General features: G+C 50.7%; 1 protein-coding gene across 2 annotated transcripts in view; it reads right to left on the bottom strand.

Annotated features, from left to right (window-relative positions):
- The window catches only part of DCP2 (decapping mRNA 2), a 356,226-nt gene that overhangs the window by 192,243 nt on the left and 137,529 nt on the right, over positions 1-26,454 (bottom strand). For both annotated transcript variants that reach the window (XM_078675514.1, XM_078675513.1), the window contains exons 6-7: positions 7,166-7,278; positions 6,929-7,036 (exon numbers count right to left, since the gene is read on the bottom strand). In XM_078675514.1, the coding sequence (XP_078531640.1) occupies positions 6,929-7,036; positions 7,166-7,278 (221 nt within the window). The remainder of the gene's footprint in view (positions 1-6,928; positions 7,037-7,165; positions 7,279-26,454) is intronic.

The raw sequence follows: 26,454 nt of genomic DNA, 5'->3' as shown, positions 1-26,454 counted from the left end.
TGCAGAGGCTGAAGGAGACTTTGGAGGGTCCAGGAGGGGTGAAACCACGATGCACTCGGGTGTGGTGGGCTGGGGGACCTCAATGCCACCGTGGGCCAACTTTAACTCGGGCTTGGAGCAGCGGGTGCAGTGGTGGCTTCAGGCTCTGGGTTTTGGCAGTTCTGGAGTCCTCAGGGTACTTTCTTTGAAGTTTCTGAAGGATGCAGGAACAGTTCAGCTGTGGAACGGGAGGTCCTAGTTCTTTATTGAGGGCAGGAAGTCTTCCCAGGTTTTGGAGGCCCAACAGCTGCCGAGCGAGATGTCTTTGGTGCAGTTTCAACGGGGAACAGCACACAGGCCAGCAGGGTTTGGGTCACGTTCGTTGATCTCTTCAATCTTCTGATTTTGTGGCTCTCCAGTATCTTTCTTCCTTATAGTTCGTCAGGATCTGTCTTTCTGGTGGCAGGGGCTCCCCAAAGACTACATTTATGGGCGTTAGGGGAGTGTATGGTAGTAGCCAAGGGGTGTACTGACCCTTCAGCTCACTTCACCCCCTATATGGCCACTTCCTGAGGCAAGTGGGCATAACCCTGTCCCAGAATTCCTAAGTATGCCACACAAAGATGGCTACTTTTGAAAAGTTGTGTCTATCTCAGTTTAGCTCACCTCAGGGTTGGTACTAGGCTGGGGGTTTCACGCCTACCTGACTAGCTAATTTCGCACCTGTCCAGGTGCCAAAGGGGCTCTGGACAATGGGGGTTGGTTTCCTGTCCTGTGAGGTGAGCTAAATTTGCATTTCAAAGGCAGAAGCTCTTTGAAGCTTGGCGGTTTAGGAAAGCTTATCAGCAGGTGCGACATCCTCTTCCCGGACAGGCTTTTGTTCTAGGTCTCCTGAGAGCAGAAGGCTCTAACCCTAGGAAGTCAGAACAGTGTCTGGGGTGGCAGGCTGGTAGAAACTAGTCAGCGAGCACACCAGAGGCTGGTAGGTTTTCAGGGGCACCTCTAAAGTGCCCTCTGTGTACATGTATTGGTAAATGCAATACTGGAATCAGTGTGGGTTTACCAATACGAGAGGTTTGATACCAAAGATCCCTATCTTCAGTGAAGCCATTATGTAGCTGGGGAATTTGTTTTCACCAGTGTCCAGCAAATATTTTAAAATAGCTTTCCTGGCCACTTGTACTGGCAGTAATAAGAATGTCCAGCACAGGGGCTTCTCTGTTCACACAGGTATGCCCTTCCATGTAATATGCAGCCCCCTGCCTTAGGGCAGCTAGGCCTGTTGTAGGGGTGACTTACAAATATTACATGCATTGTTAGGGGGCTTGGCACACAGGGATGTGTGACATGTTGTTTTTTCACTTTTGTCTGCACCAAGACACGCAGCCTGCAATTGCAGCCTTGCATGTGCATGGTGAGGGGTCCCTTAGGGTGCCACAATTTGTGCTGCAGTCCTTTGGGACCCCTCTTTAGTACCCCAGGCCCTCGATACTAGAGATACCACTTACTAGGGACTTTCAGAGGGTGCTAAATATTTTGCAAATTGGGGGAAACGATTGTACAGTTTTGGGAAAGAGCTCTGGCACTGGGGACCTGGTTAGCAGGAACCCACTGCACTTCCAATCGAAATCACATCATTTACCAGGCAAAAAGTGGGGTTGACCATGTTAAAAAGGAGTACTTTCCTACATCCGCACAAGGAAAAAACAATCCAATAGGAAGAAAATGTCACTGAAACATTCTACAAAGGGATACACCATTTGAGAGGAGGCATCCGACACAAATCATTCCTGGAGATTTTGGGGAAAAAAGAAAGAACCTGCGGCATAAAGAAAAGGCAGAAATAATTAACCTTGCCTCCTGAAAAAACAAAAACGTTCTCATATTGAATGCAATTAATGAAAATGTCAAATGGAGCAAGAAACTGCTTACAGAACCATTTTAGCCCCAGAATAAAGCTGAAAAGGCTGGAGTTGATGCGCTAAGATCTTCACCACTGACTGGAAAAAAAACTGAGTGACTCACTCATGGGCGTCCGCAGAAATGTTTCCAGTGGAGGCAAAATGTTAACTTCATCACCATCCTCCGACATGATTGAGCACAAGTATTAAATACATTTTGAGAACATCTAATAAGACAAAGAGCTAAAATAAACAAAAAAAACATAGGGCGAAGAGAAAAATCTTGTGAGGTACCACAGCAGACGACCTGGAAACTACAATAAAACAAAGGGAAAAACGAATAAAAATATCCGGAAAAAAACAAAAAAATTCTAAATCAGGTTGATATGGTTCTAGAGCATGGGTACACACAAACTTTCTCTCGGGGCCAAATTTACAGTGTGGTTTGTGGCTGGGGCCGCACTGGTGGGGGCGGGGTCAGTGGGGGAGGGGGTGGGGCTAGAGCAGAAAAAAAACTATGACCATGAGGTTGAACACATGCCCGGACGCCTTCGTCCACTGAGCCACCAGACCCGGCATACACACATCTTTCGTTCTCTCTCGGTCTCTCTGTCTCCCTCCCTCTCTCTATCGCCGTCTCCCTCCCTCCCTCCCTCTCTCTATCTCCGTCTCCCTCCCTCCCTCCCTCTCTCTATCTCCGTTTCTCTCTCTCTCTCTCTCTCTCTCTCTCCCTCTGTCTCACTCACTCTGTCTCCCTCCCTCACTCTCTGTCTCCCTCCCTCACTCTCTGTCTCCCTCCTTCACTCTGTCTCCCTCCTTCACTCTGTCTCCCTCCCTCACTCTCAGTCTCCCTCCCTCACTCTGTCTCCCTCCCTCACTCTGTCTCCCTCCCTCACTCTGTCTCCCTCCCTCACTCTGTCTCCCTCCCTCACTCTGTCTCCCTCCCTCACTCTGTCGCCCTCGCCCTGTCTGTCGCCCTGTCTGTCGCCCTCTGTCTGTCGCCCCCCCCCTGTCTGTCTCCCTCTCTCGGTCTCCCTCTCTCGGTCTCCCTCTCTCGGTCTACCTCTCTCGGTCTACCTCTCTCGGTCTACCTCTCTCGGTCTCCCTCACTCTCTCCCTCCCTCACTCTCTGTCTCACTCTCTGTCTCCCTCCCTCACTCTCTGTCTCCCTCCCTCACTCTCTGTCTCCCTCCCTCACTCTCTGTCTCCCTCCCTCACTCTCTGTCTCCCTCCCTCACTCTGTCGCCCTCGCCCTGTCTGTCGCCCTCGCCCTGTCTGTCGCCCTGTCTGTCGCCCTCTGTCTGTCGCCCCCCCCTGTCTGTCTCCCTCTCTCGGTCTCCCTCTCTCGGTCTCCCTCTCTCGGTCTACCTCTCTCGGTCTACCTCTCTCGGTCTCCCTCACTCTCTCCCTCCCTCACTCTCTGTCTCCCTCCCTCACTGTCTCCCTCCCTCCCTCACTGTCTCCCTCCCTCACTCTCTGTCTCCCTCCCTCACTCTCTGTCTCCCTCCCTCACTCTCTGTCTCCCTCCCTCACGCTCTGTCTCCCTCCCTCACGCTCTGTCTCCCTCCCTCACGCTCTGTCTCCCTCCCTCACTGTCTCCCTCCCTCACTCTCTGTCTCCCTCCCTCACTCTCTGTCTCCCTCCCTCACTCTCTGTCTCCCTCCTTCACTCTCTGTCTCCCTCCTTCACTCTGTCGCCCTCCCTCACTCTGTCGCCCTCCCTCACTCTGTCGCCCTCCCTCACTCTGTCGCCCTCCCTCACTCTGTCGCCCTCCCTCACTCTGTCGCCCTCCCTCACTCTGTCGCCCTCCCTCACTCTGACGCCCTATCTGACGCCCTCTGTCTGTCGTCTGTCGCCCTCTGTCTGTCTACCTCTCTTGGTCTCCCTCTCTCGGTCTCCCTCTCTCGGTCTCCCTCTCTCGGTCTCCCTCTCTCGGTCTCCCTCTCTCGGTCTCCCTCTCTCGGTCTCCCTCTCTCGGTCTCCCTTCTCTCTCTGTCTCCCTTCTCTCTCTGTCTCCCTTCTCTCTCTGTCTCCCTTCTCTCTCTGTCTCCCTTCTCTCTCCGTCTCCCTTCTCTCTCCGTCTCCCTTCTCTCTCCGTCTCCCTTCTCTCTCCGTCTCCCTTCGTCTCCCTTCTCTCTCCGTCTCCCTTCTCTCTCCGTCTCCCTTCTCTCTCCGTCTCCCTTCTCTCTCCGTCTCCCTTCTCTCTCCGTCTCCCTTCTCTCTCCGTCTCCCTTCTCTCTCCGTCTCCCTTCTCTCTCCATCTCCCTTCTCTCTCCGTCTCCCTTCTCTCTCCGTCTCCCTTCTCTCTCTGTCTCCCACTCTCTCTGTCTCCCTCTCTCACTATCACCCTCCGCCTGTCACCCTCCGCCTGTCACCCTCCGCCTGTCACCCTCCGCCTGTCACCCTCCGCCTGTCACCCTCCGCCTGTCACCCTCCGTCTGTCACCCTCCGTCTGTCACCCTCCGTCTGTCACCCTCCGTCTGTCACCCTCCGTCTGTCACCCTCCGTCTGTCACCCTCCGTCTGTCACCCTCCGCCATCTCACCCTCCGCCATCTCACCCTCCGCCATCTCACCCTCCGCCATCTCACCCTCCGCCATCTCACCCTCTGCCATCTCACCCTCTGCCATTTCACCCTCTGCCATCTCACCCTCTGCCATCTCACCCTCTGCCATCTCACCCTCTGTCATCTCACCCTCTGTCATCTCACCCTCTCATCTCACCCGAGCTTCCCAGGCACACACACAGCCACATCCCAGTACTTCCCAGGTCTTTAAAAGACTTTAATGAGGCTTGGTTGTGAATCACCTGGCCCCCATAGAGCAGAGTGTCTGGCCGCGCTGCTGCGGCGGTGTTTGCTGACACTCTTTAATTATTTTATTTTTTTAAACACTGGTAGGATGTCTGCAAGGCATGTTAAAGACCGACGGCCCATTGTCCTTCTTTATGTGATGATCAGCAGCAGACAGAATGACAATGGGCCTGTCCACAGTCTGTTCGAGGTTGGGGAGGGACTGCTGCAGCCTCTAGAGTTCAAAGAGAAGTGCGAGAGGCCCCAAGTGAGATAACATTTAAACTCCTGGGGCTTCTCCCAGTGGAACAGCACAGCCTGCTTTAATTGTGACAATTAAGGGGACCAAAAGGTGTCCGAAAAGGAATGTTGGTGGACTCCACTGGATGGACTGGCGATCCGGGGGGGGGCAAGCGCACCCCCTTCCCCCACCCACCCTGCGGACACCCATGATGTGACTTTCACTGTGTTGTATGGCGAGACCTTGGTACGTCTTGGCTGCCTTAAAGCGCAAGTGCAGTTTTTGCCCTAGAAGTGCTTATATGCCCATTGGAAACGTTTTCTATCATTTATTCTAGAAAAAAAAGAAACTGCTACTTATGCACAGGCATTGACTACTAACTGCTTAAGATATTAGTGTTGCCCTGTTGAAGCAGTGTTGTAGGATCTTACGTGTGGGAAGAGATATCCTAACGTGTCTGAAGATGAATTAATATCCCTTACTAGAAGTGCTTCATTTAGCTGCCTAGATGCGTGTGATGGAATTTTCAAGTACAGAAATTCATTATGTACTACTTTTTTCATTACTATTTTATAAACATATTTAAGTGTTTTATTTTGCATGTCGCAATGTCTGATATGTTTGATGTGCATTTTAATTCATGAAAATACATCCATTTTTTATATGTGCCTCTGTGCCCTGGATAACCTACGTCACAGGTTATCCACTATTCAAGGATGGTTCACCAGATAGAATTCAGAATACTGGATTTTCCTTCTAATTGGTAGAAAGTTTATTTGGTGTTTGAGACACTGTTCTTAGACAAGAGGCAGAATTCCTACTGCTAAACCCTGAAATGAGATGTGAATTTAGAAATAGAGGCTTGCAGAAGCCCGCCATCTTTGCATTTGTGTAGTGCCATTGTTAAAGCCAATTCCCTATTAAGACACAATGTATACTATGCCTACAAAGTGCCACTTTGCAGAAAAGGAATTCGGGAGCATACAGTGATCTCTATAAAGCCGACATCTACTACCCAAGAGCCCACATTTGTCATCTGCAAGTTGCTCTTCTCTGACAACATCGACTGTGTGAAGAATTAGCACCTGAGAGGGAAGTCGGTAGTCCTTAAATGCTTTACTGTCGGAAAACATGGACACATTCTTGCAATTGCAGTCCTCTTTACCACCCCTTTACCTCGTGATTTAAACAATAGTGAGATGGTGGATTGCACAGACATGTGTAACTTGCTGTGTCTAAATGATACATTGAAATGTGGTTTCTGATCCTCACAAAGCCTGCCAACTAATGTGGGTTACATCGTGTCTGTGTCTTTAGTTATTTCAAAAATATTCGCTATTTAAATGGGATCATGATCATAGGCGGTGCAATTCCAATGTCTATAACCACAAAACAATATCCCGTGTTGGACAACTGTAGTTTTTGCAGCGTCGTGCCTGAGGACGGACAGAATCACCCTCAGTCAAAGTATCACAGATGGAACAGTTGGCAAAGGTCCATCAGAGCTCACATGCCTGTAGCATGACTCGAAGCTCCCAGGGCCGCCAAGGAATGAGTTGTTAGGATCAGCAAGTGACAAAGGGTTTCGCAGGCTTTGCTACACGGGGAGGCAGCACCACACCAGCATGACATTTACAGGGATAACATCTTCCAGAACAGCAAAACAAAAAGTGTTGGACACTATTTTAACTCGGTGGAAAAACTGAAATTACATATGATACTGTATGCAGAGGGCGATAATAGTAGCGAGTGTTTGTGCCACACAACATTTTAACTATATGGTCATAAATAAGTCTAAAAGTGTATAACAATTACAAATACGAAACAACCTGGTCAAACTCGCTTGCTACATATGGACAGGTCGGTCCATATTTAGCTTACATGGAGTGCAGCCAACAAACACCAACAAAGTGTGGCATAGAATGAAGGCGAGAATGTGCTTGCATTAAAACAATCAAAAGTTTTAAAAAGAAAGGAACAATCAGTTAGAAGAGTCAATATTATTCAACGGCCTTACTTGGACTTTTCTGCGTTAGGCTTGGAGGGAGTGCTGCCATTGGACATCTGGCCATTGTCGCTGTCCGATGAGTCTCCAAACCTTCTGCTAATCCAGTCTCGTAACGGCCTATCAAAAAGTTAAACTACGATTTAATGAATTAATTAAATGAAGTGTTCAAAGAATGTGTGTGTGGTAGAGGCAGGCAAGAATAGTCCTTGGCTGCGAAAATTCGGCAGCTTACTTTGAACTACATACCTGATAAAGGGAATGGCCATGAAAAACTTATTCGGCGCCAAACCAAGCTTCGACCTTGGGGTCATGTCATTTCTGTGACACGGCAATTTTTCGATTGGAAACCATTCAATGTTCTAAAAAGCAACATTGGAAACAAAATTAACCCTAGAAGCATTGTGTATACATTACAATCGGCATATAGCGGCACATATTAATCTGCAAGGTTTTCAAACATCAAGATGGTTGTGTGCTAGGCCAACACACAGACTTAAGTCAACCTTCGATTGTCATTTCATATTCAGAGACAAGGTAGGTCCAGTATTTTTGAAATGTAAGGCAGAATGGCCTGCAAATTAATTCTATATCGGATCCCGGGGAGTTCATTGCACTTTATACTGTTGCAAATATTACCTGATTACTTCACATTCATGACAGGGCGATACCAAAGCTAATTATTTCATATCTCTAAACAGCCTTCATTGTTCTTCTCGTGTTCCTAACTTATTACTATGAAACATCATTTGCTCTGGATGCCATATCAATGATATTGAAAATGCTTCTTACCCAGTATGCATCTGGTCCTGGCATTTAGAGCTGTAGAGCCATATGCTTTAGCATTGATCGCCATCTGGGGTTGGGTCCGGATGTTTGCACTTTATTTTTGTTCTAAAAATTGTTTGCAATCACGAGGTAGGTGACTCCTCCTTTTGGTGATAGTGCGCATGGGCATCAACTCCATCCCCAGATTGTTTTGCCATAAGGGTGATGATGGAGTTAGTAAGAGTAGAAAGAGATGTCCATGTATAGGGTATCTAAGTAAGATAATACTGCAACAGAAAAAGGTACCCGTCGAGGCGGGTGGGCGCATATGGCTCTACAGCTCTATATGCCCAGAACAGATGCATACTGGGTAAGTAGCATTTTCCGTTCGAGGCATATGAGCTGTAGATCATATGCTTTAGCATACTATACAGCAGTTACTCCCAAGCGGTGGCTAACCCGTATCTGTTGCAGTGTTCTGACATAGTGTTCTTAAAACAGCCTGGCCCACACTAGCTTGTCTCGCTAACTCATCTACACAATAGTGTTTAGCGAATGTGTGTGGTGTAGACCAGGTTGCAGCTTTGCAAATATCATCCAAGGGTTGTGTTCCCCAGAATGACAATGAAGGGGGGCGTGGCCAACAGCATGGCCGGGTAGCTGCGCTTCTTGCGAGCTCCGGCTGGCCCGATCCGAATCCTGCTAAAATCTTGTTCCCCCTCGTCTTCTTTACACCGTGCCAGTGATCGGAGAGCATGGGCAAACAGTGGTGTGCCGAAAAGGAGTCTTGCGGTGCTTTACCGGCTGCAATTGGGACCTTTTCGGCGCGACTATAGGCGTGCGGCTCCCCAAGATGGTGACCGGAGCGGACTGACGGTAGCTGTGGAGCCATTGTCAGGCGTGCCAGAGGCGGACTTGGGCGAACGTGGAGTATGGACGGCGGGACGAGCGCTGCAATCCTTTGCCCCCATGCTGCCACCACGCGGCTGGTGGTTCGTGGCTGCCCCCGGGAGGTCCCGCTGCTGGTGCGATGGTGCCGCTACAACCTGAGAGGCAGGGGCAGGAAGACAGAGGAGCTCCCTTCGCCAGACACGAGACAGAGCTCAGCGGCCGTGGGGACTGTTGCGGGGAACCCGCATGGTGGGGTGCCGGGTTTCCGGAGTCTCCAGCCAAGATGCGACGTGGGGCGGCAGTGAGTGGTGCATAGTAATCGAGCGCACTCCGCTGGGCCGCGGTGGGGGAAAGTGACACAGTGCACCGCCCTGCTCTTTCCACGCAGCGGTGCCCCGGAGGCTGGCGGCTGCCTTGCGGGACCCCTTGCCTTGAAGCTTGCTGGTGCTGGCGGAGGAGCGGTGGGAAGGCTATGGAGACAGTCATTCAGCCTCATATGTCTTCTGCCTTCATGCAATGCTGAGTGACAGGGGTTTGCACATCCCCATATAATACTTGGTACTCCACTTGGGTAATTAATAACCAGCGTACTTGGATGTTGGCTCTTGGACCCCCCGCAGAGATCTTGGCAGACATTGGGCCATGCAAGGCTGCCCTGCCTTCCTGAACCAGAGGTACGAGGTGGAGGAGGGCCAGCCGTGTGGTGGTGTGACTCTTGGGGGGGGGGGGGACACACCCGTCGCTGTTCTTTGGACATCACGCATGGCGATACCTGAGCTCTTCAGGGCGTGCCACAAGAGGGTTGTTGAGCCCTGACCTCTTGAAGCTATCGTGTGGGAAAGTGAAGCACCCGAGACTGCAGTTTGCTGAGCTGGTGGTCTACTGCTTGGATGGTGCTGCCACTCCCCTACACTGGGCCGCTTGCAGTGCTAGACTTGGTGTTGACTTGGCTGGGGCTTACTTCACCATCGCGGTCCTGACGTCGGTGCGGTGCTGGACTGTCCCCCCCATCTCCTCTTGGAGCCTACCCACGGGCCCCCCACCCAGACACAGATGAGATTCTGCAGGCGATCCGCACTTCTCGAGAAAGCCTGGAGGGCAAGATGGCGGAGTTGCGGACGGAGGTTTCCTTTCTGGGCCAAGACCTGTGCAAGGTTTCTGAGAGAGTGACCGAAGTTGAACAACGTGTCTCTGTGCTCGAGGACACCATGCGGACCAGGAGTTAGGCAGTAACTGAACTTCGGGCGGCAGTGAAGGATGTGGCCTGGAGAGTCTATGACGCCGAAAACAGGGCCCACAGAAATAACCTGCGATTTATAGGTTTTCTGGAAAATGCAGAGCGGTCCGACCCGGGACATTTCATTTTGACCTTTCTTAAAGATGCCCTTCCTGAGACAGAATTTTCCTCATGCTTTGTTATAGAAAGAGCGCATAGGATTTCTGGGGTTAGACCGCAGCCCCCCCCCCAACTCCCCTCCCCTCGGCCGCTGATAGCTTGATTCTTGAATTTTCAGGATAAGGATCTAATACTCAGGGAGCAACGGAAGAAGGGTGAGATCAAATATGAGAACACAAGAGTGCTGGTGTTCCCTGATTATTCACAAGATGATTAAAAACAACAGCGCACCTTTGACTCCATAAAAGTGAAACTTTGTGCCCTTGGGATCCAGTATATGCTGCGGTTTCCGGCCAAACTGTTATCTTTCAGGGTGCCATGCAGTTCTTCCAGACACCAGAGGAGGCGTGGTCCTGGATTGAGGAACGGCCTCAACTAAGACATGGGTCGCCTTTCCCTGTTCTCCTGTCCGCTACAAAGCAGCCGGGCCCAAGCTGGGAGCAGCCTCAAGTCAAGCTTCGACAACTACTCAAACGCCGGACTTCCGTCAGGGCCACGCCGGGAGATCCCTGAGGCTCAGAGACCAGAGAGCTACTATATCGGACTCGGACGACGATACAGCCCTGGAATGTGCGTTAAGAACTTCTCAGAGGTCCAGTGGCCATGGAGACTCGGATCGATCGCAGAAGCACAACTCCTGGATTTCAGATGATACACACCCCCTTTTGGAGAACATTCAGCAGTTGGAGGCCCCGGACCCGGGCCCTCTGGGTGGGGACTCTTGCTTTTTGCAGCCGTTAAATAATGGCGAGGAGGAATGATGCAGAAGGGCCAGACGCCCTCCTAGAGACGCTGTGTTATCCCTGAGGCGTAGAGGACATTCAGAACCTTTGCTGCGAGAGAGGGAAGTATACAGTAGAGTGTTATTTTTGTAGTGTTCTATAGTGGAGTGAGTGGGGGAGGGTTACAGACCTATGGGTGGTTCACCTGCACCAGTGTTGTCATGTTAACGAGATTGGGGGTGGTAGGGGTACCTGCAGAGTGTGGGGAGGGGGACACGATGGACACTGCTAATTGTTGTGGACTACGTGTTCAGGGTGTGGGGGGGTTAGTTCTGTTTCGAGATTTTGCATGAATGATGACATTGAAGTGAACTGGCATTGCGCAGGCAGTGTTGTGGGGTCAGGACGGGAGCAGGAAGCTCTAGCTTATCTCTCACAATGGCTACCAATGGGTACTCAGTGCTGACGTGGAACATCAATGGACTAGGAAAGAAAATAAAAGGGGGTTAGTTTCGAAATATATTAAAAGTCTTAAACCTGACATCATACTATAACAGGAAACTCATCTCATAGGGCCACACTGCTCTTTCCTGGGTAGGGGGGCAATACGTTACTTTGGCACATGCAGGATTTACCAGAGGATCAAGGGGTGTAGCGATTCTTGTCAAGCGGTCACCCCCCTTCCGGGTTACATGACGTTGGGAGGACCCAGAGGGCACATACATAGCGGTCCAGGGTACTTGGAATCACAAATGTTGGCTAATTGTCAGTATTTATGCACCCCCACATCTCCAGCGGCGTACGCTGGATAAACTGTCCGACCTCCTGTTACATTCTGGCCTGCCACACATCTCATAGGAGGTGACTTCAATGATGTGAGTGACCCCGCCTTGGATCGTACACTGACCCGACTGGGGCAGCAGGAGGCCACATCATTGGCTAGGTTCCAGGCGGACCTCGGGCTCACTTACCTTTGGAGGCGCCACCATCCATTCACACGTGCATACTCCTACTTTTCTTGGGCCCACAGGGTGTTTTCTAGGTTGGATTATCTTTTTGCCCCAGCTGGTGCGATTGACCAGGTTGAGAAGACGGACTACTTAGCCAGGGGAATCACAGATCATTCACTGCTGTATCTGCAGGGAGAAGGGGGGGTGGGGAGGACGAAGAAGTCCAGGCACGACATGCAGGCTGAACGCTTGGCTTGGGCATTAAGGGACGAAACAGTTGCTAAAGAAATTGAGGTGGACACTGACCTCTACTTTAAAGAAAATGAGGGCTCCGTGCAATCAGCGGTCACTCTCTGGGAGGCTTTTAAGAATGTGATAGGTGATAAGGCCCAAAATATTATAGCCCACAAAAACAGACGGGAACTTCAGGAGACACTGGTGCTGGAAAGCAGGCTGATAGAACTTGAAAAGGGGAGTGCCCCTCCCTTGAGTGAACATATCCTCCGTCAAATAGCTATTACTAAATGGGAATACCAAGCGCTCGTTACTAAAGAGACTCGGGCGCATCAATTTTAAGTCCAACGTAGACTGTATGAGGCTGGAGACCGAGCAGGTAAATTGTTAGCGTGGTTGGGCAGGAAGGAGCAAGAGTCGAGGTGGTTCTCATCTATCAAAGTACAGGGCAGTATTTATACTGCACCTCAAGACATTGTGGAGGCATTTGCTCGATACTAGTCAAAGCTTTATGCAGCCCAGACGCACGCCACCGAGATTCAAACAGCTCAATACCTTGAGAACGTTGAACTCCCCTGTCTGCCCCCCGATGAGAGGGACAGGCTTGATGAGGACATCACTCTGGCAGAGGTCACGGAGGCCATTGGTCGGCTGAAAACAGGGAAAACCCCGGGTCCCTAATGGCCTTCCGGGGGAATTTTTTAAGGCAATAGTTCCCTGGTGGCGCCACACTTACTTAAGATTCTCTAAAGATTCTCTAAAGAGAAAGGGGCACTCCCGGCAGATCTTAGACTAGCGACGGTAGTGGTGATTCCTAAAGAAGGGAAAGCCCCAGATGAGTATGGGTCATATTGACCCATCTTGCTTTTAAATAAAGAAGATGAAACTAAGATCCTGGCCACTGTTCTGGCAACACCTGGCCACTGTTCTGGCGACAAGCCTTGTATCCGTTATCACCTCTCTGATACATGGGGACCAGACAGGCTTCATGCCGAAATGTGCCTCACATTACAACCTAGGACGAGTAGCCAATTGGATGGATGAGGTCAGAGATCGAGAGGAGGCTCATCTGCTACACTCCCTGGATGCGGAGAAAGCATTCAACACCATCCATTGGCCCTTCATGAGACACACTTTAGGGAAATTTGGCTTTGGCCCGGGATTCCAGGAATGGGTGGCCTTGTTATACAATGCGCCTGAGGCCAGGGTTAGGGTCAGTGGGGCTCTTTCCAAGACCTGGCCGATTCAGCGGGTACTAGGCAGGGTTGCACGCTTTCCCCCTACTGCTTACATTTATTTCGGAACCCCTGGCTTGTGTCGTTAGGGCCTCACCGGGGCTGGATGGCTTTGTGGATGATTCCAGACAGATAGCGGAGGAACACATATCGTTAGCTGCGGATATTTTGCTGAATGTGACGAATCCGACTGAGACTCTCCCTCAAATCCTCCGCATAGTTGAAGACTACGGCTACCATGCGGGATATAGGATTAACTGGACCAAGTCTACCCTATATACAGTGGGGGAGATGGTAGAAACTCGCACTTTCCCTAGCTGCTTCCATTGTTCCACAGAAGGCTTTACCTACCTTGGTCTTTACATTACTGTGGACGTGAACACCAGCCTGGTCCGCCACATTAGGTGGGTCTTTTCAAACTTTCAAGAGGATGCTAAAATATGGCAGAAGCTTCCCCTAGCCATTATGGGAAGGGCTACCATGTTTAAAATGGTAACGCTCCCACAGTTGCTCTACGTATTGCAAAATACTTACATTAAGATTCCGGATCGGATATTTAAAAGGCATTGATAGTGACTCCTCTGGGACGGGGCCCATCCACGTATTGCACTTTCAACACTGCAGCGGAATCCCTATAATGTGGGTTTGACTCTACCAGACAGGTCATATTATAGACGGCTCATCTTATTGCCATTAATGAATGGATCCATGCATCTGGGGATCATCCGACATATACGCTCAAAAGGCTGCAGTTTAGGGACTATACCCATCTTCACTATCATTATGGAGGTAAGGGATGTAGTAGACTGTTCCAGGCGACCTAGAAGACGTTGGAGGCATGGAAGAGCGCAGAGCAACAAATGAGGTGGGATAAAAAAATGCACCAGGGAAACCCCACTGTGGGAGGGGACTAGGCTAAAAGAGATTGGAAAGCTGAGTGGCTTTAGGCACTGGGACCTAATAGGGATCTCTAAAATAGGTGATGTCCTGGACCAGTTCTAGGACACCCCCGCGCCGCACGGCCACCAGCTGCTGCGTGTGCCCCCCGCCTGTACTGCCTCGCTACCCGGCTGCCGCATCGTGACCACGCCCCCTTCATCTCGCAGCGTGGTCCGCGATCGCCGCCTCTCTCCCTGTGCCCCTGGTGTATATTTTGTTTAAATTTCGTTCTAAAAGTGCTGTATCTGTCCTTGTTGATTGCCCGTTTACTGTCTGTATTTGGTATTGTATTTTGTCCATTACTGTTTCCTTCCCGCTGTTTCGCCCGTTTTGCCACCTGTAACAGCCCTCTGTCTTCCCTCCCCGCTTCCCGCCACCACCGCTGACCCCGCCCCTTTTTTCTTTCTGTTCCCTCCCCGCTCCCGCCTCCCAGCTGCTCCGCCCACCCGCGCACTTCGCCTTATATGGCGACCGTGCGAACGCGCAGCGGGCGCGCCGATTGTGCGCCGAAGGCGCGCCAAAGGTAAGCCCGTCTGCGCCCGTCCGCGCCTGGACCGCGCCCAGTGCCAGGACCCCTGGCCCCCACCGACGGAAGCCGACCCGACGAACCTACAATGCCACCGATCTCATCGCACTCAACACCGGCCGCATCCCAGGATGTCACCAAGCCGCCCCGAAGCACACCCACGGACCCTTCAGCTGCCACGCCTGCAAGTTCACCTGCATCCGGACCTACCCTACACCACCACCCGCCAAGCCGAACACCAGCAGCAACCACCTCAAGTGCATCCTGCTCAACACCCGCTCCGTACACAGACACGCCGTCGAACTCTGGAACCTCCTCGACACCACAGCCCCTGACGTCGCCTTCCTCACAGAGACATGGATGAACGCCTCCTCTGGGCCCGACATCGCCATCGCCATCCCAGAAGGCTACAAGATCACACGGAGGGACCGCACCGCCAACCAGACGGGAGGAGGCATCGCCATCATCCACAGAGACACCATCCGCATCTCGACCAACACCGACGACACCCTAACCACCGCCGAACACCTGCACTTCCAGATCCACACGGACCCCAGAACCACCCTCAGAGGCACCCTGATCTACCGACCCCCGGGACCACGCACACGATTCAGCGAGGACATCGCCGACTTCATCAGCCCGCATGCCCTCCCCTCCGCCGACTACATCCTCCTGGGGGACCTTAACTTCCACCTGGAGAACAACAGCGACCGCAACACCATCACCCTGCTCGACAACCTCGCTAACCTCGGACTCAAGCAGCTGGTGACCACCCCCACCCACCTCGCCGGACACACACTCGACGCCGTCTTCTCATCCAGCAAAGACATCACCTTCAGCCACGCAACAGGACTCCACTGGACGGACCACAGCTGCGTGCACTTCACCTTCAAAAGAACGACGATCCACCACCACCAGCAACAGGTTGCCCGAAGAAGCTGGAACAAGATCACAGCCGACCAGCTCACCGCCTCCCTGAGCCAGCACCCTCCCGCCGGCTCAACGAACCCCAGCCAGGCCGCCGACAACCTCACTAAGTGGATCAGCAACTGCGCGGACGAACTCGCCCCTCTGAGGACCCCGCCCAGCAGATCCTGCAGCAGAAAAACCCCATGGTTCACCGACGAACTCAAGAGCTCCAAGAAGAACTGCCGAGCCCTCGAGAAAGTGTGGAGAAGGGAACCAACAATGGACAACATGGCTACCCTCAAGCTCGCCACCCGGAAACACCACCAACTGATCCGCACCACCAAGAAAAATACATACAAGGACCGGATCGACAACAACGCACACAACTGCAAGGAACTCTTCAGCATCGTAAAAGAGCTCTCCAACCCCAACGCCGGAAACAACGACATCACCCCGTCGCAAGACCTCTGCAACTCCCTCGCCTCCTTCTTCCACAACAAGATCGCGGACATACACAACAGCTTCAGCATCCAACCGACGCACGCCACGACCACAGCAACGCCACCCACCACCACTCTCCGCGCCTGGACTACGATCAGCACCGTAGACACCATCCGCACAATGAACTCCATCCACTCCGGATCCCCAACCGACCCCTGCCCTCACCACGTCTTCAACAAGGCCGACGTGGTCATCGCACCCCACCTGCGGGACATTATCAACACCTCCTTCGACACCGCCACCTTCCCGGAGAGCTGGAAGCACGCAGAACTCAGCGCTCTACTCAAGAAACCTACAGCGGACCCCACCGAACTCAAGAACTACCGTCCCATCTCGCTCCTCCCGTTCCCGGCCAAAGTCATCGAAAAGACCGTCAACAAACAGCTGGCCGCCTTCCTCGAGACGAATGGATCCCTCGACCCCTCACAGTCTGGCTTCCGAGCCAACCACAGCACCGAGACCGCCCTCATCGCTGCCACCGATGACATCCGAACCCTGATGCACAACGGAGAAACAGCGGCCCTCATCCTCCTAGACCTCTCCGCGGCATTCGACACTGTCTGCCACCGCACCCTTGTGCAGCGCCTCGGCAACATCGGAATCCAGGAGAAGGCACTGGAATGGATTACCTCCTTCCTCAACGGAAGAACACAGAGAGTCCGCCTACCACCGTACAAGTCAGAGGCCACCAAAGTCATCTGCGGCGTCCCCCAAGGATCCTCGCTGAGTCCCACCCTCTTCAACGTCTACATGAGCCCCCTCACGGCCATCGCACGCAAACACAACCTCAACATAATCTCCTACGCTGACGACACCCAGCTGATCCTCTCCCTGACCAACGACCCCGCCGCCGCCAGAACCAACCTGCACGAAGGGATGAGAGATGTAGCCGAGTGGATGACAACCAGCCGCCTGAAACTGAACGCAGACAAGACGGAGGTCCTCATCCTGGGCTCCTCGCCCTCCGCCTGGGACGACTCCTGGTGGCCCCCCGCCCTGGGCTCCGCACCCAAACCGACGGACCACGCACGCAACCTGGGCTTCATCCTGGACTCCTCCCTCTCCATGACCAGACAAGTCAACGCCGTCTCCTCATCATGCTTCAACATCCTACGCATGCTAAGGAAGATCTTCTGGTGGATCCCCACCGAGACCAGGAAGACCGTCACCAAGGCCCTCGTCACCAGCCGACTGGACTACGGCAACGCTCTCTACGCCGGAACCACCGCCAAGCTCCAGAAGAGACTCCAGCGGATCCAGAACGCCTCAGCCAGACTCATCCTCGACCTCCCACGAAACAGCCACATCTCCGGACATCTGAGAGACCTGCACTGGCTCCCCGTCAAGAAAAGAATCACCTTCCGTCTCCTCACCCACGCACACAAAGCCCTACACGACCAAGGCCCGAGCTACCTCAACAACCGAATCAACTTCTACGCTCCCAAGCGCCACCTCAGATCAACCAGCCACGCCCTCGCCGCCGTCCCCCGCATCCGAAGAGCAACAACAGGAGGAAGGTCCTTCTCCTACCTGGCCGCCAAGACCTGGAACTCCCTCCCGACTGACCTGCGCCTGACCCAAGACCACCTCGCCTTCAGGAAGAAGCTCAAGACCTGGCTGTTCGAGCAGTAACGGCACCCCCCCTCCTAGCGCCTTGAGACCCTACGGGTGAGTAGTGCGCTCTATAAATGTCTTGATTGATTGATTGACCATGGTGTGTTGGCCTCTTTCCACATGCTCCAAGCTAGATATCAACTACATGACACTCAGACATACATGTATCTTCGTTTGCAACGTGCTTGGGTGGTGGAGGGGTTAGATGGGACGTCGCTACCGGAGTATGCCCCATTGGAAGGTCGTCTTCTCCAGGAGGAAATACCGGCTATAGCTATTGCATTTACCTACAAAACATTACTTAATAACATGCCCGATAGATTGAGTTCTCTTTGTGCAAAATGGGAAAAGGTCACCGGTGAGTTGGAAGATATAGACTGGGAGGCCGCTCTCATGCACCCACGTGAAATGACAATTAAATTAAGGTTACGGCTCAACCAGTACAAAATACTACACCGCGCATATTTTGAGAGCGACAAATTGCATACAATAGAAAGAGCCGAAAGCCCAGAGTGTCTTCGATGTCACACTGAGCCTGGGACGTTAATACATACCCTTTGGGGATGCACTGAGATACAGGCCTATTGGGGATCGATTGTGGGGGAGCTCAATTATATATTGGAAGTCCAAATAGAATTGGAGCCACGGTTTCTCCTTTTGGAATTCCGACAGAGGTAGACATCCCAAGGCGCAAACTTGTTTTAGCTAATATGGGGTTCGTAATAGTCAAACGGGATATAACTAAATACTGGGGGGCACCACAAATACCTACCATTAACGCATGGAGGGCAAGTCTTGACAGGTTGCGGAACGGGTGACGTATAAGGCCCTGGGCTGTCCTAAAATATTCCGGAAAATATGGGCCCCATGGATTAAATATTATGGTTTGGAGGTGGAGGGAGATGAAGGGGGAGGGACTTTGTCGTCAGCAGGCCCCGGGGTAGAGCCTAGACCGATGTACTTTTTGTTCCAAGTATGTGTAACCATGAAAACTGTATAACTTACTCTGATTTCTCTTTGTGCCTAGTCCGCTCCCACGTGTGTCTAGACTCCACCGAGATAGTCTCTGTCAAATGCTTACCCTGCATGGCCAATGTGGACTGCTATGCAATGTGTATTCATGCTTTGTTTTATGTTTTGTTTGAAAAACGCAATAACATTTTAAAAAAAGAATGCCATGGGAGCCCCTAATTTGGTTGTAGAGTGTGCTCTGAGGGGGATTTTTAATGTGCGTTTAGCTTTAATGTAGCATATTTGTATGCACTTAACTATCCACTGTGCAATACCTGTTTTTGATATAGGATTGTCTTTATGCAGTGGTGAAAAAGTAAGAAAGAGTTGTTTGGTTTTCCTAAAAGATGTAGTTCTTTCAATGTAATAAACTAATGCTCTCTTAACATCTAATGTGTGAAGAGCGCATTCTGGCACTGAGTCTGGTTGAGAAAAAAAACACGGGTAAGTCAACAGACTGGTTGAGATGAAAGGCAGAAACGACTTTGGGTAAAAATGTTAAGCTAGTCCTTAGAACCACTGTATTTTGATGACTTTGTAAAAATGGTTCTTGTATGGTTAGTGCCAGGAGCTCAGCAACTCTCCTAAGAGATGTGATGGCTATGAGGAAGACTACCTTCCAAGTTAGAAATTGTAGTTCACATTTGTGCAATGGTACAAACGGTGGGCCCAGTAGTCTTGTAAGGACTATATTAAGATTCCACACAGGAGAAGGTGGAAGTCTAGGAGGAATGATTCTCTGGAGTCCTTCCATAAAGGCTTTTATAGCGGGTACACGAAACAAGGACAAGTGTTGTCTGTTTTGTAGGTAAGCCACTATTGCAGAAAGATGCAATCTTATTGATGTATATGCTAAGTTAGCCTGCTGTAGGTGTAATAGGTAGCAAATGATGTTTTGAATTGAAGCATCAAGCAGATTTATTTGATTATTATTACAATAAATTACAACTTGTTTCCATTTTGCTGCGCAGCATGCTCTTGTGGTAGCACGTCTAGCCTCTTTAATGACGTTCATGCAGTCTGGCGGGAGATTAAGGTAGCCAAACTCTATGATTTCAGGTGCCAGATTGCAAGGTTGAGCTGACTGGGATCTGGATGCCTTATATCTCCATGGTTCTGAGTGAGAAGCTTGGGGGAGAGGCGTAGTTTTTGATGAGGAACTACTGATAGTTCCAATAGGTTTGTGAAACAGGGTTGTCGAGCTCATGTGGGAGCAACTAGGATCATTGTGGGGGAATGTTGCTTGAGCTTCCGAACCACTAATGGAATTAGCGGGAGAGGTGGAAAAGCGTAGGCAAATATCCCTGCCCAATTGATCCATAGCACATTGTCTTTGGACAATGAGTGTGGATACCTGGACGCAAAGATGGGCATTTTGCGTTGAGGTGTGTGGCGAACAGATCTATCTCTGGGTAGCCCCACATTTGAAAAAATGGGAGAAGAACTTGAGGGTGTAGTTCCCCTTCATGGATCTGTTGTCTTTGACGAGTAAGCAGATCGGCAATTTGATTGTTTACTCCTGGGAGGTATTCAGCAAGGAGCTAAATCTTTTGAGGTATGGCCCATCTCCATATGCTTTGAGCTAGGTGTGAAAGCTGTAGAGAGTGTCCGCCCCACCCCCCCTTTTTTTTATATAGTTAATTGCTGTCATGTTATCTGTACAAACTAGGACAGCTTTGCCTACTAGATGTATCTGAAAAGCTTAAAATGCTAGCAGCTCCAGATGGTTTATGTGGAGTTGTTTTTGCTTTAGAGTCCACGTGCCCTGAACGGTATGTTATTGAAGATGAGCTCCCCAGCCAGTGAGGGATGCGTCTACTGTGGGCACTATCTGTGGAACTGGGTTGAGGAATGGCCGCCCCTTGGAAAGGTTTTGTGTATTCCACCACTGCAGAGAGCGATGAGTGTGGCCGTCCACCAACATCCGATCGGTTAACTGACCTTGAACCGGGTTCCACTGACGTGATAAGCATTCCTGTAGGGGACGCATTTTGAGTCTTGTGTAGGAAACAATTAGAATGCAAGACACCATCATTCCGATCAACTACATAGACACTCGGGCTGGTAGTGAGTGCTGCGTTTGAAATTGTGATATTGGGGTTTGCATGTTGCGTATTCTGGCTGGGTTGGGGTACGCTAGAGCTTTGCAAGTGTCTATTGTGGCTCCTAGGTATGCTTGCGTGTTGGAGGGTTGAAGATGAGACTTGGTGAGGGTGACAGTGAATCCCAAGTCGTCAAGCTGCTGAACTGTTTTGTGAGTGTGGTGTATGCAGCTGTGTTGCGACTTGGCTTTTATTAGCCAGTCTTCTAATTAAGGGAAGACATGAATGTACTGTCTTCTTAAATGAGCTGCAACTAGTAAGTGAAGAAGTATTGGACTTAACTTAGCCCAAGGGCGTCAAGGCGCTATTAGCAGACTGAGGTGTGCAGACCAATAACATGCTCATACTGAAGTCTGTGAAAAGAGCCAGGTCTTTAAGCCTTTACGGAAGAGAGAATGGGACGCCTGACTAGAGAGCACTTCCGGGAGGGAGTTCCACAGCCTAGCCACAGCCGTGGAAAAAGCTCTACCTCCCCACCTTGCCTTCTTAGACCTCGGTAGAATTAAAAGGTTTTATCTGAAGACCGGAGTAGTCTGCTGAGAGCATACCGTTGGAATATCACCTTCATCCCATCTGGGCCTAAGCCATAATAGGCATCATGAGTCAGGCACAGTGTTTTAACAAGCATTTACAATGCAACGGTTTCGCCTTTGAAAAAGTTAAAGCTATTGGCATTGTAAATGGCAACATTTTATTTATGTGTTGGGAGAGAGAGTGAGAGACCCACTAAGGCTCCCTCAATAGTGGGGGAGGGTGGCGAATGAGAGAGAGGAGGGGGACTCCCTCAAGACTGTGAAAGAAGGAACGGTGGGCTCCCTCAAGAGTTAGAGAAATGGATTGGGGGCTCCTACAAGAGGGAGACAGAAGGGACAGTGGCTCCCTCAAGAATGACACGGAACGAAATTGAGGTCCTTCAAGAGTGAAAGAGTGCGCGGGGCCCCTCAAGAGTGAGACCTTTCTGAACTCCATCATCTCACTCATCCCCACAATTAGAGCTGACACACGTGACCATCATTCTGTGCACTCTGCAGAGAGGCCAAGGACTGGATGTTCACGTAGTCTGCACACCTTATGACCCGCAGAGAGGCCAAGGACTGGATGTGCACGTAGTCTGCATCCTTATGACATGCAGAGATGCTAAGGACTGGGTGTGCATATACACACCTTTTGACCTGCTGACAGTTAATGTGAGAAACGTGCACGGCCTTCAGCCTCGTTTCAGAGCATTCAATACCTCTCCATCATATAACACCCACGTGCAACCTCAGCACACTCACACCTAGAGACAACTTCATGTATGCACTATACTAAAGTCACATGTTCCATGAGAAAAGCTGTAGAAACGCAACATGGAGAAAAAACTAAATCTCTTATGCAATGCCAGCTGAAGCAAAATGTGAAATGTTAATAGCGATTCTATTACTGACATGGAAATATGTTAGAGACTTTATAGTCACGGTGAAGGCCTTTTCTATACTTCAGGTGATATACAGAATACAGCAGCGCGCCCAGTCTGTAATCTTCCTCCGCGATCCCATCTGAACCTTTATCACGCTCCCTTCATTGGTTTCCCATAAAAAAAAGGTGTGCGCTCTTCAAACGTATGTGTTTGGTCTTGAAATCACTGCACGGAAGGGGAACGCGCGATCTTAAAAATAAACTGCATCCTTATATCCGGTACCCAGGCTCAGGTCCAGTGACTGAGCTATGATGTCTGCTATACCCCACAGGGATCCATGCAGCCAGATGTGGCGGCCGCTCCTTCTCTCTCCTGACTCCCAGACCCTGGCATCAGCCACCCTCGCCCATTCGCTCCTGCTAAGACCCCATCTCCTTCAAAACACTTCTGAAAACATGGTTATTCGATCTTTAATCATCATAGGAATTGTGACCCGTATCTGTATGTGTACAGACACACGGCGCTCCTAAACCTGGGGAGTGTGGCCCTCACGGGGGTCCGACCGCGAAGGCCACGCTCCGGTAAGGAGAGGGACTCGGGCTCTGCACCAAAGCACCGGGCAGCACGTGCAGCCGGCGCCGGAGGTCACACGGTGAGTGAGTTCCAGCCTCAACCCCGCTGACTGCTGGAGAGGCATCATCCCCATGTTGGATGTCAGAGCGGTTTACACCACGCATACATTTTACAAAGACAATATATCATACAAATGTGTACATCAATGTACACAATGTGTTACATGAGTCAATGAGGGTTACGCCATATATTGCCTACAAGCCAGGAGGACATGCAACTGCTACGCGCAGGCATTATAGGTAAGAGTGCAAGTTCGGGAGCAACACAAAGTGAGATTTACAACGTGACACAGTGGTAACGATGAGTCTTTATTACTACCAAAGGAACGCCTTTTAGCAGCCTGTGAAAAATGACAGATTGAGAAAAACAATTTGGTTTTAAACCCAAGCGTTGCAACTTTCATGCAGCTCCTTGATGCTGGTTCGTAGCTCACTGAGCTATCTTAGAAGCACTGCAACTTATGAACCGGAAGTAACCAGAGGGTCAGTGTCACGATCAGTGACCCGCCTACCTATCCCCATAACATCAAATCTGTGATCTGCATCTTACGCCTCTTGCTTTGCAGCAGGTACATTAACCTGCTACACTACTTTAAAAGTCAAAACTCTGACTAACCAAAACACAGATCCCTCCAGCAAGGGCATTAATGACCAAAGATATCTTACTGTTGTTTTTATCCCCTCAAAATTGCTGCGCACTCAGAAATCACCGCAGCCGGGACCTCAGGCACAGGAGAGTTTAAAATGCAGCCTCTTTGTGGCCAATTAAATATTTATAATTTACTCTCATGTTTCTTCGTGACGCCAATTATTTAAAAAAAATTGTAAACGTGGACTGGGAGACTCTGCTTTTCATGACGCCGCCTCGTGACTCCGCCCCCTTTCACCCTCACACCCTGACATCCAATGGTTGGGCTCCTGTAGTATGTTGTTTCCCAGTTCCTGCACAGCATGGAACAGATGACGTTGTGGGGGTAATGCAGCCCTTCCGGGGAGCTGGGTATCACCACCACTCTCACTGGTGCATGTCCTGCGCAGTCTACTCTGCGTTTCATCCGTTCAAGGCCGATAATATTACATTCACGCGCTCAGGTTCACCCCACGAGGAGGCCAAGTGTACCGCACAGACACGGAACGCCCCCCTTTGACCTACACACACCCCTACACCCCCACGCGTTTATTCCTTGCTCTAGTGGGAGAGGGTTGGGTCTCAGCTCATACACCAGACGCAGTGAGTGATTTTGGACAAACAACGTTGCTGCTGATTGGAGTTTGAAGTTGTCGTAGCGGCTACCCTACCTCTGCACGCGAGGTTGCTTATCAGGCAGTTGTGCAAAGCCCTTTATCACATGTAGTGTTCACACGGCCAAGAGACTGGAGCCGACCCCCATTAGAATGATGCACTCTGTACACACAAAGCAACAGAAATGATACAACAGTTGTGCAAAGCTCTTTATCACTGGCAGGGCTCAGACGGCTCAGAGACTGGCGCCGGCCCCGCACTAGAGTGATGCATTCTCTGTGCACACAGTGGCATATGTGACATTCTTTCTCACAAGTACTTTAACGCACACAGAGTGCGAGGGACACGCACCCTCGGCCACCGCAGTTGAAAACATAAGGACTTAGGGTTACATGCGTGAAATAACAAGTCAGGCCCCGGACTGGCAGCCAATCACAGCGCGGCCCGGGAATGACGTCACGGGGGTGTCCCGGGCCGGCAGCCAATCACAGCGCGGCCCGGGGAATGACATCACGGGGGTGTCCCGGGCCGGCAGCCAATCACAGCGCGGCCCGGGGAATGACGTCACGGGGGTGTCCCGGGCCGGCAGCCAATGACAGCGCGGCCCAGGACAAAGGGGCGGGACTTAAAAAAAGACTGAGAAAGGCCCCCGAATCGCATTTTCACGGGAAAGCGTGATTGACAGCCTCTGTCTCCCAATGGCTAGCCTCCATTTATGGAGCTAGCCAATGGGAGACAGAGGCGGGACCAAAGCCCCATAAGTAGGATCATGAGATTTCGCCCTGGGCGGAGCAACTGCTACGCAGTTGCAACGCCAGGGCGAAACCTAAAAAGGATCCTGCGGTACAGGGGCAACCAATACAATGACCTGATGGAGGATGCGACTGAGTGGAATTTCAGTAGATTCATCACCAGCCTGGCTGCAGCATTTTGCACCAGCTGCAAACGTCGCACTAGGCCTTTATTAATGCCCAGATAAAGGGCATTACAATAGTCCAATCTGGACGTTGCCAAGGCGATAACAGCCTGCTTGCGTGCTTCAAAGGAGAGGAAATAAGCAATTTTTCTAAGGATCCTGATGATCCCGAATCAAGTGGACACTGTCCTGATGACCTGGAGACTAAGGAAAATTACTGCTAGACACTTGGTGTTGTTTTTATCCCCTCAAAATAACCATGTTGGATAATTTGTATTACCCACTTGTCTGAGGTGATTGAATGCCAGACAGGTAGGAACTGTGAGAGATGTCCCCCAACAGGAGTGGAGTGATCGGGGGAGTTGTGGAGGGAAGTCACTGTTTACTGGCAGGGGAAGTATGGGTGGAGTTACCTCGGTCTCTTCCCTTGTTATTATTTCCTCTGTAACCTCCTCAAAAATAGCCTCTGGAAGAGTTAGATTGGCTGTTCCTTTGTAAGAGGAGGAGGGATCTTCTGACGACCGTGTTTTTGAGTCAACCCAGTAAAAGGAGCGACAAAAGGAACCCCTCCTAGGAGGTTATTGTAGGGCTCCCATGGATTTTGCGGTTTCGGTGTCTTTCTTCATTTTTTCTAAGGAAGTATCAACTTTTGGCCCGAAAAGATGCGCTTTATCAAAGGAACAACCCCAACCTATCAGCACTGTGCGCGAAGCACCATCCTGTGAAGACTTCTCCGCTTTCTTTATACAAAAAACTGACAACATAAAGAGCGATCTCCTCATTGACGCAAGCCTCTACTCCAAACACCACTGCATAGCACCCATTGAACCAAAAAACAATGCTTCATGGTCAACCTTCGGCACCTACTCGGAAGAAGAAATTGGCAAACTGCTCAGCACATTGAAACCATCCAATCACCTCACGGACCCCCTTCCTGCTATCGCTGTAAAAGACTTTACCCCTTGGCTTCTCCCACTCTGGACTAAAATTATCAACAGCTCACTTCAACAAGGAATCATACCTGACTCCCTCAAAGTTGGACAAGTCACACCTCTACTAAAGAAACCTACAGCCGACCCCTCTGACCTGAATAATTACCGTCCCATTACCAATATTCCCACTCTCGCCAAACTGCTGGAAAAATGCGCACAACTACAATTGACTAAACACATTGAACAATTTGACCTCCTCAACCCTCATCAATCAGGCTTCCGAGCAGGGCACAGTACAGAAACTGCTATGACTCACATAATTGACGATGCACTTCAAATGCTAGACCAAAACGACACCTGCCTCCTCATCCTCCTTGATCTCTCTTCAGCATTCGATACCGTTAAACATGAGAATTTACTCGAATTACTAAACACAAGAATGGGTTTATCTGGAACCGCTCTCAAGTGGTTCACTTCCTTTCTACACAACAGGTCGCATAAATTCAAGAGCAACAATGTGTTGTCCTCGTCAATACCTGTAACGCTAGGCATCCCCCAAGGATCCTCTCTATCCCTGACTCTGTTCAACCTAGTTATGGAACCTCTCACCACCCTGCT

This window comes from Lissotriton helveticus, chromosome 2_1 (genome assembly GCF_964261635.1).
Source record: "Lissotriton helveticus chromosome 2_1, aLisHel1.1, whole genome shotgun sequence".
Taxonomy (NCBI): Eukaryota; Metazoa; Chordata; class Amphibia; order Caudata; family Salamandridae; genus Lissotriton; species Lissotriton helveticus.
The sequence above is the reverse complement of the archived record's forward strand: the minus strand, read 5'-3'. Positions and strand labels throughout refer to the sequence as shown.